The sequence below is a fragment of the Canis aureus genome, chromosome 3, assembly GCF_053574225.1.
Source record: "Canis aureus isolate CA01 chromosome 3, VMU_Caureus_v.1.0, whole genome shotgun sequence".
Lineage (NCBI taxonomy): Eukaryota > Metazoa > Chordata > Mammalia > Carnivora > Canidae > Canis > Canis aureus.
The window spans coordinates 25,393,844-25,413,298 of record NC_135613.1 but is presented as its reverse complement, the minus strand read 5'-3'; the positions used below and the strand labels follow the sequence as shown (position 1 = coordinate 25,413,298).

At 47.8% G+C, this 19,455-nt stretch overlaps 1 protein-coding gene across 24 annotated transcripts in view; it reads right to left on the bottom strand.

Annotated features, from left to right (window-relative positions):
- Window positions 1-32: 32 nt before the first annotated feature.
- The window catches only part of DRC4 (dynein regulatory complex subunit 4), a 59,997-nt gene continuing 40,574 nt past the window's right edge, over window positions 33-19,455 (bottom strand). For 20 of the 24 annotated variants that reach the window (XM_077891225.1, XM_077891229.1, XM_077891214.1 and 17 more), the window contains 10 exons: window positions 17,914-18,000; window positions 12,173-12,370; window positions 11,732-11,938; window positions 9,663-9,717; window positions 8,876-9,081; window positions 8,169-8,336; window positions 7,247-7,333; window positions 4,679-4,888; window positions 1,864-1,929; window positions 33-285 (listed from right to left, as the gene is read on the bottom strand). In XM_077891225.1, the coding sequence (XP_077747351.1) occupies window positions 136-285; window positions 1,864-1,929; window positions 4,679-4,888; window positions 7,247-7,333; window positions 8,169-8,336; window positions 8,876-9,081; window positions 9,663-9,717; window positions 11,732-11,938; window positions 12,173-12,370; window positions 17,914-17,928 (1,362 nt within the window). In that variant the 5' untranslated portion in view covers window positions 17,929-18,000 and the 3' untranslated portion in view covers window positions 33-135. Of the gene's footprint in view, window positions 286-1,863; window positions 1,930-4,678; window positions 4,889-7,246; window positions 7,334-8,168; window positions 8,337-8,875; window positions 9,082-9,662; window positions 9,718-10,402; window positions 10,797-11,731; window positions 11,939-12,172; window positions 12,371-17,913; window positions 18,001-19,455 lie in introns of those variants that run through there. The other 4 variants (XM_077891232.1, XM_077891234.1, XM_077891233.1 and 1 more) reach the window with 4 other exon arrangements.

Sequence of the window (19,455 nt, the reverse complement as noted above, 5' to 3'; positions counted from 1 at the left end):
CCTCCACAGAGCCAGGCAATGGGACACAAAGCAAACATAGAAAACCTTCATTTGCAGATGATACAAATCTAAAAAACAAACAGCTCCTGTCCTTGGTGAAAGGGAAGTCATCCAGGGAGCAGTCCCAGTCGAGCTCTACGTTGGTGTGCCCACAAGTCCCGCAGGGCCCTGGCCCAGGGTCTGCCCAATCACAGCCGTCTCCAGAGGCTTGAAGCCCACGTTGTCCAGAGGGATCCCAAAGGCCAGGAGCTTCGCCTCATAGGTGCGCAGCAGGTCATTGTGGGCCTATAGGATCAGAGCGACATCAGGGCAGGGCGCAGGGCCAGGCCAAGGCTGACTCCAGCCCAGGCCCACTCAGCTCTGGAGGACATGGGAGGGTGGTGCTGGGAAACCATAAAGCTAACCTTTACCAGTGCCTCATGTGAGGCCGCACCTGGTCATAAGCACTTTTACATACATGAACTCAGGTAATTCACAATGGTAGATGCTGCCGATGTTGTTATTTCACAAATGGGGAAACTGAGGCAGAAGATACAGACTCAGAGCAGAATTGTGGTCTGAGGATGCTCCTGGTTCCTTGTCCGGCATTTCTCATTCAAACTGGTCACCTTGACTTCCTAGGCATGACCTTCCACATATATGTGCTCACTGAGCCTCCCTGCTTTGTTTGATGCTATCTCCTGCCCCAGGTGGAGAGTGCAGATGGCTCTCCCTCCCCACTCCCAGGAAGGCTAAGGTCTGGGCAGCAGTGCTGGTGGGGCCAACATGAGGCAAGGTTCCTGTTTCCCACTCTGGAAGACGGATACTTTTTAAAGGGTGAATTGCATCAGATGGTTCTAAGTGTTTGAAGAGCTGATGTACATGAAATGCCTGGAGCCTGCCCTGACTCAGATCAAAAGCTCTAAGGGCTTATTATCCACACCATCAACAAAAAAAAAAGGGTGCTGGAGCTTGGAGCTGAGATTTAAAGGGTGAACTATGGCCAAGCCCCAGAGACAACTAGAGGGCTGTGTCCTGGCTCTCACCCCTCTCTAGGGGACGGACCTCCTGACAACCAGGTACGAGTGATGGACGTTTCCCCAGAACTGCACACAGCAGTAGAGGGCCCTAATTCTGTGTGTCAATATCAGGGGATACCAGAATATCTAAGGGAAGGGTCCAGATGGGCAGGCTGAGGAGAGGCCCAGGGAGGGCTGGTCACCATGAAGCCCAGCGCCAATGATAGGCACTGCCTCCCTCCTGGGGTTCCACAACCCAGGATGCAGAGTACAACCAGGAAGGTACGTCCACCCTGCAGATTTATAGGCTTATCTGAGTCACACTCATGGGGGTGCTGCTCAAGGTAAAGGGATCTGTAGGCAGCACTGTGTCCACATTCCCCACAGGCAAAGCCCAGACAGAGCTGTGGGCTCTGGCATGGAGGTGAGACCACTGGGAGGCCTCTTGGGTTCATGGCCCAGGCCCTCTTGGGTTCTTGGGCGATGGGATCAAGGCACTCACTGCCCCTCCCCAACTACCGGAGGCTTCCATGCTGATGTGTATTTTTGGTGTGGGACAGGGGGGGCAGCTTTCATCAGACTTACAAAGGAGTGAAAAAAAAGGTGAGAGTCGTAACTGTTCCCTGTGTGGAAGAAACAAAGGAAGCCCATCCAATCACCCCAGAGGCCAGGTCAGCAAGAGCAAAGGTCAGAAAGGGAGAGAGAGACAGAGTCTGCTGGACAAATTGCCCTCATTTACCAGATACCCGCTGGGCATGCCCTGTAAGGGACACAATGAGAAGGCACAGCCAACCTCAGGCTGTGTATACCTGGAAGGTGTAAATAATACGGGGGGGGGGGGGGGGGGGGGGGGCGTTCCTCGTACCTTGCAGACCCGGGCCAGCTCATACTGCAAGTCCTTGATAGTAGTGTTCTTCGATTCTAGAACGTCCTGAGGAGAGAAAGGTGGATGTATCTTTGAGCTTGTCTTTGGGCAGAGGCAGATGGGGGTGGGGGGCCTGGAGCTCCACAAGGGAACCCCAGACATCCAGGGAATGGCAGCCTGGCTCCATCAATGTGTACGTCCACACAGGAAGCAGCCAGCCAACACAGAAAGGTCTTCAAAGGGGAAACAGAAAATAGGACCTGCCTCTCTGTAAGGAAGCTGTCTAGATGATGAGAAGTAAGGACAAGAGGTTTGAGAAGCCAGGGCAACCGAGGCCCCTTGAACCCCCACCTGCCTCCTGGGAGGAAAACTGACCAGGAAAGGCCCTGGCCCACGGGGACAGCTGCAGTGACCACTGTGCATAGGACTGCTTTTATCCCCTTTGGCAACATACGGTTAGCTCACCCAGCTCCAAGACCAGCTGCCCTTCCCAACAACCAAGGCAGGAAAGCTCTCCTCCCCTTTCCAATGGGGAAAGGGCAACTTTTCCTGCCTGACAGCGTTCATAGGGTCTCACACACAAGTAGGGACAAGCACCCTGGTCCCTGGTGCTGCCAGCCCAGACCAGGCCCCTCCTATGCGGCTGCACCACCTCAGGCCCCAAGAGTCTGTCCCAGTGGCTCGGGCCCCACAGGCCCTGCTGCCCACTGAGCCAGGACTCACTGCTGCCCAGAAGCAATGCCTGGTCTCACCCAGAAACAAGCATATGTCACCTTGGACTCCATCAGTAGCAAGTCCTTCATCCCACATCAGTGCCAGCTCACCTCCTGCCTTCCCAGGGGGCTGTCTCTGATCTACTCCGCCCCACCCAGAACCCTCCATGGTTCCTCACTAGCCTCAAATTCAGGCACAGGAGACATGCTTCAGAACCACTCCCATCCCTCTGGCTCTGCTTCCCTCCCTTCAGCCTTGCATTCCCCCCAACACCAGAGCAAGGGGCTCCCAAGTGTACAACACATCAGGTAGCAGCTCAAGCCTCAGGTCAAGACCACGTGGGCAGTAGGCTAGTCCACAGTACTTTATGTGTGTGTGTGTGTGTGTGTGTGTATGATTTATTTATTGAGAGAGAAAGAGAGAGAGAATGTGTATGAGAGTGGGGAAGGAGAGACAGACTCTCAAGCCGACTCCACACTGCGTGTGGAGGGAGCCTGTCTTGGGGCTCGATCTCACAACCCATGAGATCATAACCTGAGTGAAACCAAGAGTCAGCCAGACGCTTAATCAACTGAGCCCCCTAGGTGCCCCTAGAGTGCTTTAAGAAAAGATTAAGTGACCTAACACAGTTAATCCTCTGGGCCCAAGTGCCATGTGAACAGATGATGGGCTAAACTGTTCAGCTAAACTGTATGTTGACAAATCACCTTAAATATGCTGCCTGTAGGGACGCCTGGATGGCTCAACAGTTGAGCACCTGCCTTCAGCCCAGGGGTCCCAGGATCGAGTCCCACATCGGGCTCCCTGCATGAAGCCTGTTTCTCTCTCTGCCTGTGTCTCTGCCTCTTGCTCTCTGTGTCTCTCATTAATAAATAAATAAAATCTTTAAAAAAAAAAATGCTGCCTGTGAATTTCTCGGGTTAAAACACACCTGCACAGTGAAACCTCCTTAGGCCCCTGACTCAGAAGATCTGTTTCTCCACACAGGAGGAGCAGAGACACAAGCACCCTCCACTCTGGAAGGAGGGACCTCTGGGACAAGCTGGCCTCCCCTCACTGGGCGTCTCTATGGAAACGTGCAGACCTGCATCCTAACTTCCTGGCCCTCAAGGGAACTGTACCTGGGGCTGCCCCAGGTCTGATGGCTGCAGGTCATCCAGGGGGCCAGGATCCCAGCACAACCACCTTCCCTGGCAGCAACAAAGACTGCTTGTCCAGCATCACCCATTCTTTCTGTGACATGCCCTCACTAGGCCCAGGAACAGAGACACCAGGCCCAGTTCTGGGCAGGAGATGACCTGCCAGGTGCTGTCAGGTTTTTTCTCTGCTGGGCCATAGGTGGTGGTGATCACTGTCCTGATTCCTCAGTTGACTCAGGTAACCCCTGGGCACCCAGGCCTCATCTGTCTTGTTCAGTGCTCTCCCCTCTGCCCAACACAGCCCCAGCAGAGAGGAACATCTGCACAAATACCTGTGAACTCATGACTGGACAGATGCTCTAGCCTTGGCTCAGATGTTAACTCCCTCTGGGAAGCCTGCCCCAGCCCCCGACACAAAGGCATGCCCATAGCCCTGCCCACAGCCCACATCAACCAGGACATCTTAGTATGCCAGGTGGACTGTGGCAGTGGCCTTGGCTGACAGCTCACAGGCTCAGCTGTCCCCAGGACCTGGTTTGTCACCAGATGCCTGAGGACCAGAGGACCAACATTTTCAGAGCAGCTTGAGACCCAGGGCCTGACAGGCTAAGCTAAACCCGTCTTGAGGACTGGATGGGCAGTGGCTCAGGGCCAGATGGTACAAAGAGGTTAAGAAGAAAGACCTCAGAAAGACATGAGCAAAACCAGTAAAGAGAGCATGGGGAGCCTAATAGCACACGCAGGCCTGTGCGCACACATCTGCAACACCCATTTATGCTTGGGCCACAGGAAACCATGATGGTCCCTCCCCAACATTAACTGAGGGTCTCCACTGGAATGACAGAGGCTGACACACACATATGACACAGTGACCCCCAACCTGAGCCCAGGATACCCGCTGGGTGGGGCAAGAACGTGAGGCTACAGCCCAGCCCCTCCCCAGGAGCCCACCCAGGACCTACCTCCAGTTTGCGGGACACGAGGGTCAGCGCTGTGGGGTCCAGGTTGGAAGCCGCCAGCACCTCATTGAACTGCACCTCTTTCTTCTCCACAGCAGCACTCAGCGCCTGTAGCTTACGCTCCAGAACCAGGTTTTTGAAGCCCACCTTCTGCTGTACCTCCAGGATGGCTGCAGTGAATTTCCGATATAGCTCATCCCGCTCCTGCTGCACCTGCAAGGGTCAGGTGGTGATAAAGAGGCCACCTCCCCTGGGGGCGTGGCACTGGGGAGAAGCCTCTTCCTACCTCTGCCCCCCAGCTCCACCCCCGCCTGGGCCAGAACATACCAATTCTGCAGAATGAATTCCATTCACCAGTACCCACCCATGGGTGGGTCTCTGTGTTGTCTACACTGCCTGCACACCCACGCTCTATGACAGATTAAAGACGTGCAGCCATCCACACTGTGGAAGGCAGGAGAAAACACTAATCAGATCCACTTCCACTAAGCTGTTTCAGGAAGCAGCCAGGTACCCTGGTGAGAGGTAGTCAGGCCCCACAGAGGGGTTGGGTTTGGGCAGTAGGCTCAGGAAAGACCCTGTCCCTGATCACCCCTACGTGAGATCAAAGCATCAACTCCATCAAGCAATGTTGAGGGGATGCACTCCTTGTGCCAGCCTCAGAGCCCAGAACTCCACACGTCAACATGCCCCACAAATAGCAGATCTACAGAACATCTCTGGAGCCAACTGCCTGCCGATAAATAAAGGTGTTCTTTTAAAAAGAGCTTTTAGTTCTTTTACTTTTCACTGTGCACATAAAAGAGCAAGACTTTGTGGAAGTATAAAAAGTAAAACACCCCTTAACCAACCTCCCAGAGGCCACGTATGAACATAGGCTGTAACCCCTTCCAGAATGTTCTCTAAAGGTATAAAAACATATCTTACAGCTAGAAAGAGAAGAGGATTCTGCTCAAACCCACAGCATCTTATGCTTCTCCTTACTGTACAGTTTTCCCTAGATTTGCTTCAATCTAGTCCCTGTCACTTTGGTCTTTAAAAGTTGTTGACAGGGCAGCCCGGGTGGCTCAGCAGTTTAGCTCCACCTTCAGCCCAGGTTGTGATCCTGGAGACCCAGAATCGAGTCCCACATTGGGCTCCTAGCATGGAGCCTACTTCTCCCTCTGCCTGTGTCTCTGCCTCTCTCTCTCTCTCTCTCTCTCTCTCTTGCTGTGTCTCTCATGAATAAAATAAATAAAATCTTTTTAAAAAATAATAAAAAATTAAATAAAAAATAAAAGCTGTTGACAGGGGCACCTGGGTGGCTCAGTTGTTGAGTGTCTCTCTTTGGCTCAGGTAATGATCCCAGGGTCCTGGGATTGAATAAAACATCAGGCTCCCCACAGGGAGCCTGCTTCTCCCCTCTCTCTGCCTGTGTCTCTGCCTCTCTCTCTGTGTCTCTCATGAACAAATAAATAAAATCTTTAAAAAAAAATTTTTTTTAATTTTAAAAATTATCCAATTACTTAATTAAAATAAGATGAACATAAAAAAAAATAAAAAGAACAGCTCCTCTGAGCAAACTTTATCCAAATTCTGAACAACAAACCTTCTGGCCCAGCAATCCTACTGCTAGAGATTGACTTTCTTAAAAGAGATGCTCACAGTTACACAAAGATAAACTCCAAAGGCACCTTGGTGACTCAGTCGGGGAAGCCTCTGCCTTGGGCTCAGGTCAGAATCCCAAGGTCCTGGGATCAAGCCCCACATTGGGTTCGCTGCTCAGTAGAGAGTCTGCTTCTCCCTCTGCCCTTCCCCCACCCCACTCGTTTTGTTTTTTTTGTTTTTTTTTTTTCTCTCTCTCTCAAATAAATAAATAGAATCTTTTGTTAAAAAACAAAAAACTTAAAAGGATGATTGTGGCTGCCATGTTTGCAACAGCAATGGACTGAAACAGATATCTGTCCAGGGGAACTGGCTGCATGAACAGTGGGGCCCTCAGGCAAAGAGCCTAACCTGGCTGTTCTATGTGCACAATCTGGAGAGAGAGCACAACTAAGTGGAGATTAAAAAAGAAAAGAAAAGAAAAAGCGCATGAAGCCACAGCTATACAAGGATACACAGGAAGTCTGTGAGAAACAAAAGGAGCTGCTACCACTTGTGAGGAGAACAGTGCTGAGCAGCAGGAAGGCCCTCTCATGTTCACTTACAGATGTCAGGATTCCATGACTTCCTTCCTTACCAAGCACGCCTAACACTTTAGTACTTAGAGACACGTCTATAGATGAAAAAGATCCCAGATGCAAGGGGACAGGTACCCTTCATGTGCCTCAGAGATGAGCCTGCAGGAGAACTGGGAATGACTAGCTCCCACCAGGGCATCTGCGGGGCCTTCTACAGAACGTGCCACAGGTTTGTGCCTCATCACCTCATGGAGCCTTGCAGAATAAGGAGTGGGCAACAGGACTCCTAGCTTCAAACCTTGAAAACCCAGCAACAGTACTAAAACCCCTGGGAACCAGGTGCAGGAAGAGTTCCTCACTGGTCAGGCATCCAGCCAGCCCGCTGCAGGACCGCCCAGCACCTGCTTACCTTGAGGAACCGCTGCTCCAGCACCTCATGTTCCCACTGTAGGGCCTTCAGCTCTTTCTCAGCGACCTTCAAACGGGCTTTTGTACACTGGAGAGAAAATGAGGGGTAGGACACAAAAAGTATTCGGATCAGGCATCCACATACCACAGGCTCCTAGGGGGCGGCAAGCCCAAAAATAATCATCGGAAAGAGCTGGCTCAGGATCACCTGGTGACTCTTGATCTTAGGGTTAGGAGTTCAAGGCCCACACTGGCTGTAGACTGCTTCAATAGAAAGAAAAGAAAAGGAAAAAGGAAAAAGGAAAGAAAAGAAAGAAAAGAAAGAAAAGAGAAAAGAAAAGAAAAAGAAGAAAAAGAAAAAGAAAAAGAAAAAGAAAAAGAAAAAGAAAAAGAAAAAGAAAAAGAAAAAGAAAAAGAAAAAGAAAAAGAAAAAGAAAAAGAAAAGAAAAAGAAAAAGAAGGCAGCCTGGGTGGCTCAGCAGTTTAGCGCCATGTTTGGCCCAGGGTGTGATCCTGGGGTCTGGGATCGAGTCCCACATTGGGCTCCCTACATGGAGCCTGCTTCTCCCTCTGCCTGTGTCTCTGCCTCTGTGTGTGTGTGTGTGTCTCTCATGAATAAATAAATACAATCTTAAAAAAAAAAAAAAAAAAGAAAAGAAAAGAAAATAGAAAGCAAGCAAGCAAGCATGAGCTGGCTCAAAGACACAAGAAGCTAAGCCTAACACTGGCAGGCTGGTAGGAATGTCTCACAGAGCACGCACCAACTTCCCCTCCCATCTATGGAGGACACCAGTCAAACAAAGGAGAGATGTATTTGTCCCTAAAGGCCAAACCCTGCTCTAGGTCTCAGGAGACAGCTTACTGATGTTCTTCTCCTGAGCCCCGGAGAAAGTGTGAGAGAGGTAAATTCAGGAGGAAACTCACAATCAGAATCTGCTTGTCCCACTCATAGTTCCTGAGCTTCTTCTGCATTTCGTTCATGTCATCCCGAGCCTTCTGGAGAGGGTCTGCCAGGCGCTTGTTCTGCATAGACACCTCCATCATCTCCTTCTCGAGGTGATCTTCCTTCTTGCGCATGTCCTCCATTTGTTCCTGTTGGCACAAGCGCAGGTGTGGAAGGGTTAGGCAAAGCAGAGGGAGCTGCGGTCTTTGGGGGTGAGGGCCATGAGCCCTCCTGCCCTCAAAGAACAGCCCTGAGGTCCTAGACCTATTTTATGTATAAACAGAGTAATTTTGCACGGTCTTAACTTATTCTGAATTTTCTAGGAATGCCCCTTCTACACAAATTGAGATAACACTTTGCTCAGGACCCATGGGGCATCCCCCACTTAGGGAACTCTGCCACTGCCAGCACTTACAGGATGATGACACCACTCGTGCAGCCATGCTGTAGCTCCCACTGCAATTCTGCATGACCTTTTCTACCTGTCAGATGCATCCTGCCCCATAGCCCCATCTACACTATACTCAGGGTAACATCCTGGCTGTTTTCAGCTATAAATGTGGAGAGGTTACAGTACCTATGAATTTCAGTCAAGGACAACAGATATTTTTGTAAGTAGGGGTGTTGGGCCCAATGGGGCCAAGGGTTAGTGTCTGGACTCCTGATCTGGTCAGCCCTTGAGTGGCACCTTGAGGGAGTTGATGAGGGCCAGATTGTTGAGGGTGATGTCGTTGTAGTAGTTCTTGATGTCTGCAAAGGCCTCTTCATGCCGCTGCATCAGCATGTTGATCTGGCCATTCTTCCTCTCCTCCACCTCATGGATCTCAGTCTTTCTCTGCAGGTCAAGCTCGTCCCTAAGCATCTTCATCTTTTTATCATACTTGGCCTCAATTTCTGAAAGGCAGAAGCACAGAGAGGAGCAGATTACCCAGAGGCTCCAGAAGAGATGGAACCTATAAACACAGCCCAAGAACACCCACCAGGACAAAGGCTGTGCAAACAAGCTCACAAATGACATACAGCATGCACAACATAGTCTGCCTTCCTTTGTGTGTAGCAGACATTGCTAATCAATCCCTGGGTTAGGGTCACCTGATCCCATGGCAGTGTGGTCAGCCAGTCAGACTACAGAGTCTCATCAGTAAACCAGACAGACTTCTCAAATAGGAGCCCCCTCAGGTCAGGAGCCATGGAAAAGACTATTCTAAGAATACTGCCGGTTGCTCCTAACTGCTGATTTATGCCAGGAGTGGGGAAGTAGGTGGTCATCACAGTCTCTCCAGCTTGCATGGAAATAAGTTGTTCCGGGATTCTGAACAATCCATCAGCCTTGGAAGCTATCACATCTTCTCTTAGCATGTCTGGCCCAATTTAACCTGGTTTCTGTGCTTGGGTTAGTAGCCCTGAAGGTAAATGACCTTCTGATGGGAGGGGCTCTGGCACTGTCTTATTCAGCGTGCATGTGAGAAACCAACCTCGCACTTGCCTCTCAAAGTCATTCCGCATCTTGGTGATCTCCTCAGTGTGCTTCTGCAAAGGCAGAGAAGCAGGCTGTTACCAGGTGACACATACATACAGAAGCCTCTCCCTGGGGCTGGCCCAGCTCCTCAGTGGTATGAAAAATTCAACTCAGTAAACCCTGTGCTGTTACTGGTAGGTTCTGGGTTCCCCTCATCTCCAAGCTCACGTATCATGCTCAGAATAATGTGGTCTTGGTAATTCCCACATTTCATAATTCAATTCCCTCAGCTAAAGTCACCTCTGAGCTTGACAGAGAATTATAAGACATTCCAAACACTAATCATGCTTGGCCCTTGGCTCACTCTGCCTCCACCCAGGCTGGAGACCACTGGCCATGTCTACACAGAGCTGTAGGCACTCTCCAGATGCCTGCCAACTCTGCCTCAGCTGTGTCTTAGAGCAGTATTAAAAATTATTATGACAGTTATAGGGACGCCTGGGTGGCTCAGTGGTTAAGCATCTGCCTTTGGCCCAGGGCGTGATCCTGGGATCTGGGAATGAGTCCCACATCAGGCTCCTTGCAGGGAGCCTGAAATAAAATAAAATCATAAATAAATAAATAAATAAATAAATAAATAAATAAATAAATAAATAAATAAATAAATTTATTATTATGACAGTTATATATTAAATTTTTCAATAAAAAATTTAGATTATATTTTAGAGTAGTATTTTTGTACAAAGGGGAACTGACCATGTAACTATTCCATATGCAGGCCTCAGGTAAGCAGACAGCCCCACATTACTAAATTCACTGGAAACCAGCCCAGGTTGTACTTCTGTCAGCAAAGACCAGACAATTCTTGCAGACCAAGACTTCACCCTCAGGCTTCGCTGCAAAGTCTGCACCATTACTGATTTTTTTCCAGATTGAGTTGAGGCTGGTTTGCCTCTAGGCATGAGGCAAATGTGTGACAAAGTCTTCTCAACCCATGGCCAGGAAAGAGCCTTAGAAAACCAAAGTCAGGGATGCCTGTGTGGCTCAGCGGTTGAGCATCTGCCTTTGGCTCAGGGCATGATCCTGGGGTCCTGGGATCGAGTCCCACATCGGGCTTCTGCATGGAGCCTGCTTCTCCCCTCTCTTTCTCTCTGTGTCTCTCATGAATAAATAAATAAAATCTTAAAAAAAAAAAAAAAGAAAAGAAAGAAAGAAAGAAAGAAAACCAAAGTCAGACACATCTTCCCTCACCCCAAGTCCACCAAAGGTACCCCAACTCAGCTTGGGTCAAAGGCCCAACCCTAACTGTGGTTTTTGATGCCAACAAGCTCTGACCTATCTCCCGCACCTCCTTGCCCCTTGTTCCTCTGGACCTTCACACTGGCTCATTCCCTATCCCTTCTCCAGACTTGGTCTCCTCAAGCCCAGCTCAGCCCCCACCTCCTTCCAGCTTTTTTCCAAATGTCACCTTCTCATTGAGGCATCCCCAGAACTTCTTGTGAAAAAATGCAACACCCCCCCAATCTCCAGCACCCTCTTCCCACAGCACTCATGCCTGTGGATATGCTCTATGCATTCAACAGTCTATTCTGTCTTCCATCTCCTTACTGGACCATCAGGGCCTGGGACCTTACAAGCACTCACCAAACGAATTTCAACCACCATCTGGAACCTCGCCAGCCCCCTCTCAGAAAGGACCAAAAACTCGGCCAGGTACTCATGAACCTGACTTGCATGACAAACTGCTGTGGCTGCCTAGGGGCTAGCACACTGGACACTTTAATAGTTCTGTATATTTCTAGGTGCACCTGATAGACTCCCTGGGAAAGCAGCCAGGTGTCAGGTATCAGCAGCATGTGGAGAGGGACCCTGTGAAGTCAGTTTGTTACTCAAGTTGAGACATGACTTTGTACTTGGCTCCCAAATGGGATTTGTCTGGCTGTGTGCTTATTTTCTTTTAATATTTCAATTAATTGCTAAAATGTGAGGAACTTCTATAAAAAATATGAATTCCCAGTTATGTTGAATAATCAGGAGTTCACGGTCCCCAGGAGCCAATCAGGCCCTGGCGACCCTCACACCTACCAGCCGCAGGTTCTTCACCACCACCTCGTTGGCCAACTCCTGCTCCTTGAGCTCCACCTTTAGCGCCCGCATATCTTTGCGTAGTATACCCTCCTGTGTGTGGTGCTCCTTCTGGGCCAGCTTCATGACCACGGTGCCCTCGGCCTTCATCTCTGTCAGGTTGTTCTGATGCTCGTACAGCAGGTGTTTCACCTTCTGCTTGTAGACCTGTGGGCAGCGGGAGCACCACCTGCTCACCTGCACACTCTCACACACACTCTTGCATATGCATGCTCACCTGTACGCACATATCCTTTTATGAAAAATACCTTCATTTCCCAGTGTAAAGGGTACAAAGGGCGCAACCCCCAAAGAAAGGAGAGAAAATGCCCCCTGTCCCTTGTCCACCCCTCTGTTCCATACGCGAAGACCTGCTGGGATAGGCAGGTCAGCCCCACTTACCTTGATCTCAACCTGATGCCTCTCCTCAGCCTCCTCCATCTCCCGGTCTTTGTTGCGCAGCTCAGCCTTCTTCTCCTCCAGCTGCCTCCGTGTGATCTCCCAGAAGGTGTGGATCTTGTCCCGCTCTAATTGGAAGTAGTTGCGCTCCTCGCGTTCACGGTCCAGCTCCTCGCGGATGCGGCTGATATGCTCCTCCACCTGCCAGGCAGAGCAGAGCCATGAGGACCCAGCAAGGGCCCACCCAATTCAAAGAAAAAAGAAGGACAACTCACACCTACAAACAAGTAAAAACTAAAAGTAAAAAGTGAAAATATGATGCTAGGGGGCACCTGCATGGCTCAGTGGTTGGGCATCTGCCTCTGGCTCAAGTTGTGATCCTGGGGTCCTGAGACAGAGTCCTGCATCAGAGTACTGCAGGGAGCCTGTTTCTCCCTCTGCTTATGTCTCTGCCTATCTCTCTGTGTCTATCGTGAATAAATAAATAAAATCTTTTTAAAAATATATGACGCTAGGAAGGTTCCAAAGATAGGACAGATTCAGAAAATAGAAATATCTTGAATGTGGGGACTTCTGGGTGGCTCAGCGGTTAAGCACCTGCCTTTGGCTCAGGGCATGATCCTGGAGTCCCAGGATCGAGTCCCACATCAGGCTCCCGGCATGGAGCCTGATTCTCCCTCTACCTATGTCTCTACCTCTCTGTCTCTCTGTGTCTTTCATGAATAAATAAATAAAATTAAAAAAAAAAAGAAAGAAATATCTTGAATGTGGGCAATAATCATAAAATGATTATATCCTTTAATCCATTCCTGGGAATTTAGACTAAAGAAATTTTGCAAAAAACACAAGAGCTTTCTGCTCAAAGATATTAGCCACACCATTATTACAACAGCAAAAAATTTTAAAAGGATAGGGCACCTGGGTGGCTCAGTTGGTTGAGAGTCCAACTCTTGGTTTTGGCTCAGGTCATGATCTCATGGATGGTGGGATAGAGCCAGTCGGGCTCCACGTTCAGTGGGGTATCTGCTTGTAGGTTCTCTCCCTCTGCTCCTCCCCCCCACTCACACACATGCACTCTCTCTCAAACAAATAAATAAATCCTTTTTAAAAATTTTAAAAGGAAGTAATCTAAGATGATTTTAAATAGTGAAATGAGGGATCCCTGGGTGGCGCAGCGGTTTGGCGCCTGCCTTTGGCCCAGGGCGTGATTCTGGAGACCCGGGATCGAATCCCACATCTCCTAGTGCGTGGAGCCTGCTTCTCCCTCTGCCTGTGTCTCTGCCTCTCTCTCTTTCTCTCTGTGTGACTATCATAAATAAATAAAAATTTAAAAAAAATAATAAATAAATAGTGAAATGATTGAAAAATTAGAGTAAATCTATAGTAGGATCATAGGTCCCAAAGACACACAGATAAGAAAATGTTAGAGCACCATAGATATTCACAAAATAATGCTAAATTAAAAAACACTCACCTTTAAAGGTATGTGTTAAGCAAAAAAAATACACAAAACCAGAAGACCCCCTAACAGTCAAAAAAGGTTTGATCCAAAACCAACTGCAAATCTGCAAATAGGTTAAAATTAAAAGGAAAGTAGGACAGGCTCTTGGTTTCCTTGTGAATTTTATTTCCATCAAGATTTGGTCATCAATGTCTCCAGAGGCAAGGGAAACAGAAGCAAAAATGAACTATTAGGACTTCATCAAGATAAAAAGCTCCTGCACGGCAAAGGAAACAATCAACAAAAGTAAAAGGCAGCCCACAGAATGGGAGAAGATATTTGCAATGATATTTCGGATAAAGGGCTAGTATCCAAAATTTATAAAGAGCTTATCACACTCAACACCCAGAAAACAAATAATTCAGTTAAGAAATGGGCAGAAGACATATGTATAGACACTTTTCCAAAGAACACATCCAGATGGCTGACAGACACATGAAAACATGCTCACCATCACTCATCATCAGGGACATACAAATCAAAACCAGATTGAGACACTACCTCACACCAGTCAGAATGGCTAAAATTAACAACATAAGAAATAAGAGGTATTGGCAGGAGGGGAAAAAGGGGGACCCTTTTACACTGAGAAAGGGGAGAAAGGGGAACCCTCTTACACTGTTGGTTGGAATACAAACTGGTGTGGCCACTCTGGAAAACAGCAGACAGGTTTCTCACAAAGTTAAAACAAGAACTACTCTATGACCCAGCAATAGCAATACTAGGTATTTATTACCCAAAGGATACAAAATACAGATTTGAAGCAGTACACGCACCCCAATGTTTACAGCAGCATTATCTACTATAACCAAATTGGAGAGAGCCCAAATGTCCATCAACTGATGAATGGATACAGAAGATGAGGAATATACATATAATGGAATACTACTCAACCATCAAAAAGAATGAGGTCTTGCCATTTGCAACAACATGGGGAGCCTGATATGGGGCTTGTTATCAGGACCCCAGGATCAAAACCTGAGCCAAGGGCAGACGCTTAACCTACTGAGCCACCCAGGTGCCCCACCATAAAAGACTCTTAGTGATAGAGAGCAAACTGAGGGATGAGGGAGGTGGCTGGGGGATGGAATACATGGGGGGTGGGCATGTTAGGGTGAGCATTGGGTGTTGTATGGAAGTGATGAATCACTGAATTCTACTCCAGAAACCAATATGGCACTGCATGTTAACTAAGTAAAATTTAAATTAAAAAAAAAAAAAAAAGAATTTGTAATCTTTTGAGCACAACATCAAGCCACTCACTGTTAAGGGTTTCTCTCCTGATAACCCCACTCCCCACAGAGAAATCACATTTCTCACATAAAGAGAAGGCCAAGATAACAACCACCTGAGGAGTGGTAGCCGGAGGAGCTCTGTGGTGAGGAACCTGCATGGAGCCTGGCTGTGCAGGAGCGTCTGACTAGGGCCTCAGTGGATGGCAGGGTCTTCGTGTCACAGACCTTTAGTGTCCAAACTCAAAACAGCTTATACTAGGCTCCTACCTACTTTGACTGGCTGACTGTCAGATTTCAATGAATATTGGGTTTCTTATAAATATATGGATTTCTAGCTTCTCTTTAAAACTCAGGAAACAGGGGATCCCTGGGTGGCTCAGTGGTTTAGCGCCTGCCTTCGGCCCAAGGCATCATCCTGGAGTCCCGGGATCGAGTCCCACATCAGGCTCCCTGCATGGAGCCTGCTCCTCCCTCTGCCTGTGTCTCTGCCTCTGTGTGTGTGTGTGTCTCTCATGAATAAATAAATACATAAAATCTTAAAAAAAAAAAACTCAGGAAACAAGGGTGCTTGGGTGGCTCAGTCAGTTAAGCATCCAACTCTTGATTACGGCTCAGGTCATGATATCAGAGTCATGAGATCAAGTCCCTCATCAGGTTCTGTGCTCAGCAGAGTCTGCTTGAGATTCTCTCCCTCTCTATCTGCCCTCCCCTTGCTCTCACTCTCTCACTTTCTCTCAATAAATAAGTAAATAAAGCAGCAATGTCCACAATAGCCAAACTGTGGAAGGAGCCTCGGTGTCCAACGAAAGATGAATGGATAAAGAAGATGTGGTTTATGTATACAATGGAATATTACTCAGCTATTAGAAATGACAAATACCCACCATTTGCTTCAACGTGGATGGAACTGGAGGGTATTATGCTGAGTGAAGTAAGCCAGTCGGCGAAGGACAAACATTATATGTTCTCATTCATTTGGGGAATATAAATAATAGTGAAAGGGAATATAAGGGAAGGGAGAAGAAATGTGTGGGAAATATCAGAAAGGGAGACAGAACGTAAAGACTGCTAACTCTGGGAAACGAACTAGGGATGGTAGAAGGGGAGGAGGGCGGGGGGTGGGAGTGAATGGGTGACGGGCACTGGGTGTTATTCTGTATGTTAGTAAATTGAACACCAATAAAAAAAAAAAAAAAAAAAGTAAATAAAATATTTAAAAAAAAAAAAAAACATACCACCCGGAGCCCAATGCCCATAGAGTAATCATCCAATTAACTGACTGCAGCTGTCCCCAGTCCCTCAACCCTGCTGGACCCTGGAGAGATCTGGGGTGGCAGTCGCACACGTGCAGAATGACCACTGCTGTGTCCCAGTCCTGTATCCACAGAGACAAGAAACAGCTCAAGTGTTGGGACAATATGATGTGCAATCCAATCTCCACACAGCAGCTCCAGTGATCTCTCCAAAATACAAACTTGAACCCATTACCATCTGCTGAAACTACCTATGGTTTCCCTGCATACAGAATAAAGCAACTCCTCACCACTGTGCAAGGGCCTCTGCCCAGCTCTCCACCTTCAGCTCATGGTATTTCCTTTGTATTTACATCTTATCATAAAACTATCAAAAGAAGGACATCTGGGTGGCTCAGTTCATTAAGCCTCCAACTCAACTCTTGGTTTTGGCTCAGGTCACGATCTCAGGATCCTGGGATCAAGCCCTGCATCAGGCCCTGAGCTCAGTGAGGAGTCTGCTTCTCTCCTTCTCTTGCTCTTTCTCTCTCAAATAAATAAATAAATCTTAAAAAAATATATCAAAAGAAAGTTAGGTTTATTAACACTAACACACAAGCTGACATGGAACCCTCCACAGGTCCCTATCAGACACTCACGGGTCAGTCATCAAGATGGAGGCTGAGGGAGGCACTACATCTGCTCTCATCATTCATAATGTGTTACAGTTGGTTTTTTTTTAATTTTTATTTATTTATGATAGTCACACACAGAGAGAGAGAGGCAGAGACATAGGCAGAGGGAGAAGCAGGCTCCATGCACCGGGAGCCCGATGTGGGATTCAATCCCGGGTCTCCAGGATCGCGCCCTGGGCCAAAGGCAGGCGCTAAACCGCTGCGCCACCCAGGGATCCCTGTGTTACAGTTTTTAAGAGGCTTTTGACTGAAATTATAATTATATAATTATGTTCTCTAGCTCTTAATCAAAATGAACAAGTGACTTAAAATAATTCCAACTGTTTAATGGCAAATAAAATAAATAAGAATACTATATATGCATATATAGTGATAACAGCTCAGCAAACATCAGCTACATAAAAGGGTAAGACTGAAAGGATACACAGAAAATTAAAAATAGGTTTTATATCCCGGGACACCTGCACCCCAATGTTTGTAACAGCAATGTCCACAACAGTCAAACTGTGGAAAGGGAAAGAGCCACAATGTCCTTTGACAGATGAATGAATAAAGAAAATCTGGTATATATATGTATGTGTATACACACACACACACACACACACACACAATGGAATATTACTCAGCCATCAGAAAAGACGAATACTCACCATTTGCTTCCACATGGATAGAACTGGAGGGTATTATGCTGAGAGAAATAAGTCAATTGGAGAAGGACAAAGAGGGAGGAGAAGCAGGCTCCATGCAGGAAGCCTGATGTGGGACTTGATCTCGGAATCGGGATCATGTCCTGAGCTGAAGGCAGATGCTCAACTGCTGAGCCACCCAGGCATCCCTGTAATGTTGTTTTTTTAAAAATATGTACTCCACTTGATAGTTTTGGAGAAAATGAGAAGAATGGAAATGGGAGATAGCATATACTGGTTTGGATAGAAGTGCAGGAACAGACTAAGGGGAGACAGACAAGGAGGCAGTAGGCAGTAGTCTGAAAGAAGTTCATAAAGACACACAGCCAGAGACAACTTGGAGCAACACCCACCAGTCCCATCCCAACCCAAGACGAGGCTAAGGCCTTGCTCACCTGCTCCTTGCTCATGTCCTCCGGAGCAAGCCCGTCAACAATCGGGGTACCTTTGGTTTTCCCTTTCTTTCCTTTCTTCTTGGGTGCCTTTGATTAAAGAAAAGATGATTAGGTAAGGAAGGGAAACTCTGTCTAAAGGCATCACCTTCTGGCTGGCTCTGATGAGTCCCTGGGCATACTGGGATAAGAGTACCTGTTCTGGCACCTCTCTCCTATTGCTCACTGTCTCATGCCCCATCTGGAGCACATCACTGTGCCCTCAGGTTTCCCACCCATAACCACCCCACACATTCTCTGTTGACACCTTTCAAGAAGCAAGGGAAAAAATCATCCTTTTCAGAAGAGAACATTTTCTCCCTCAAAAAGGAAGGGAGGGGGAACGTGTTCCAAATCGACTCCTTGGTATGTGGCAGGGACCTCCTGGGCATGAATACAAAATTTACTTAGCCAGGAAGAATCCCAATAGCACACTGTCAAACATTACCATGTTGGCAATAATACCTGGTAACCACCATAGAGAAACCTGCAAAAAAACTGGGTAAGGAGAAACGGCCCTACAGCAACGATCACAGGTGGTGACATGAGGCTTCCTTTCTTCCAAATATAAAACTGCTTCCAAGGGCCTTGGTCAAGAGCTGAAGCAGACAGCACTCACCACAGAGTGGGTGCTCTGTAAATGAACCACACGGAACTGGTCATAGTGTCACTTTTGCTTTTAACAACTTGGACAAGATGAAAGAACCTCCCACCCCCATTCACTTGCCAAGGGCCACTCAAGTAGGTATTGAACTTCCAAATCCTTACCTTCTGCCTTCACTTCTAACTAATTCTGTGATTCATGCTTTTGTGTGTGCATGCATCTACATGTTTCTGTAACACGTGTGTGTGTGCATCTAAATGCTTCTATTAATGCTTTTATATGTATTTATGTATGTCTACAGGTCTAACGTTTTTGTGACTACAAAAAAAATTTATTTAAAAAAATTTTTTACAAAAAACTTTTACATGGATCTTAGAAAACACAGAAACGTAAAAAGAAAACAGGAAAATCACCCATATTCCAACAAGCTAGTGATACACGTAGATATTTTGGTGGTCTTTTCCAGCTGGTTTTAAAAGACCCATGCACTGAAATCTTTACTCCTAGCCTCCTGCCCTCTTTCCCAGCCTTCTACTCCAAGAAGTCCAGCCCAAGAGAAGGTCCCACAGGTTCTTAACTACTTGGTAATTCACAGCCAAGTGCAGGGGCTTGGCATAGCTCTGGGAGAGGCATCCTCCCCACCAGCTGATACTCCCTCCTGCTGCGTCTGCCTGGAAAACCAGCTCCTGAAAACTCCTGTATCAGGGCGGGGCAGCTGAGGGTCCTACTACGGGAGAGAGACAGGGATGTAGAACTGGTGAAGCCATGAGCTCTCACCCTGCTCTGCTCCGTATAGGCCTGACTCCTCCGAAGCTCTGCAAGGAAACAGCAGCTACTGTACCCTGAGGCTCTGTCCAGGACCCCTTGGTGCAGAGGGACCCCTAGCCACGCTGGTGTGCCCC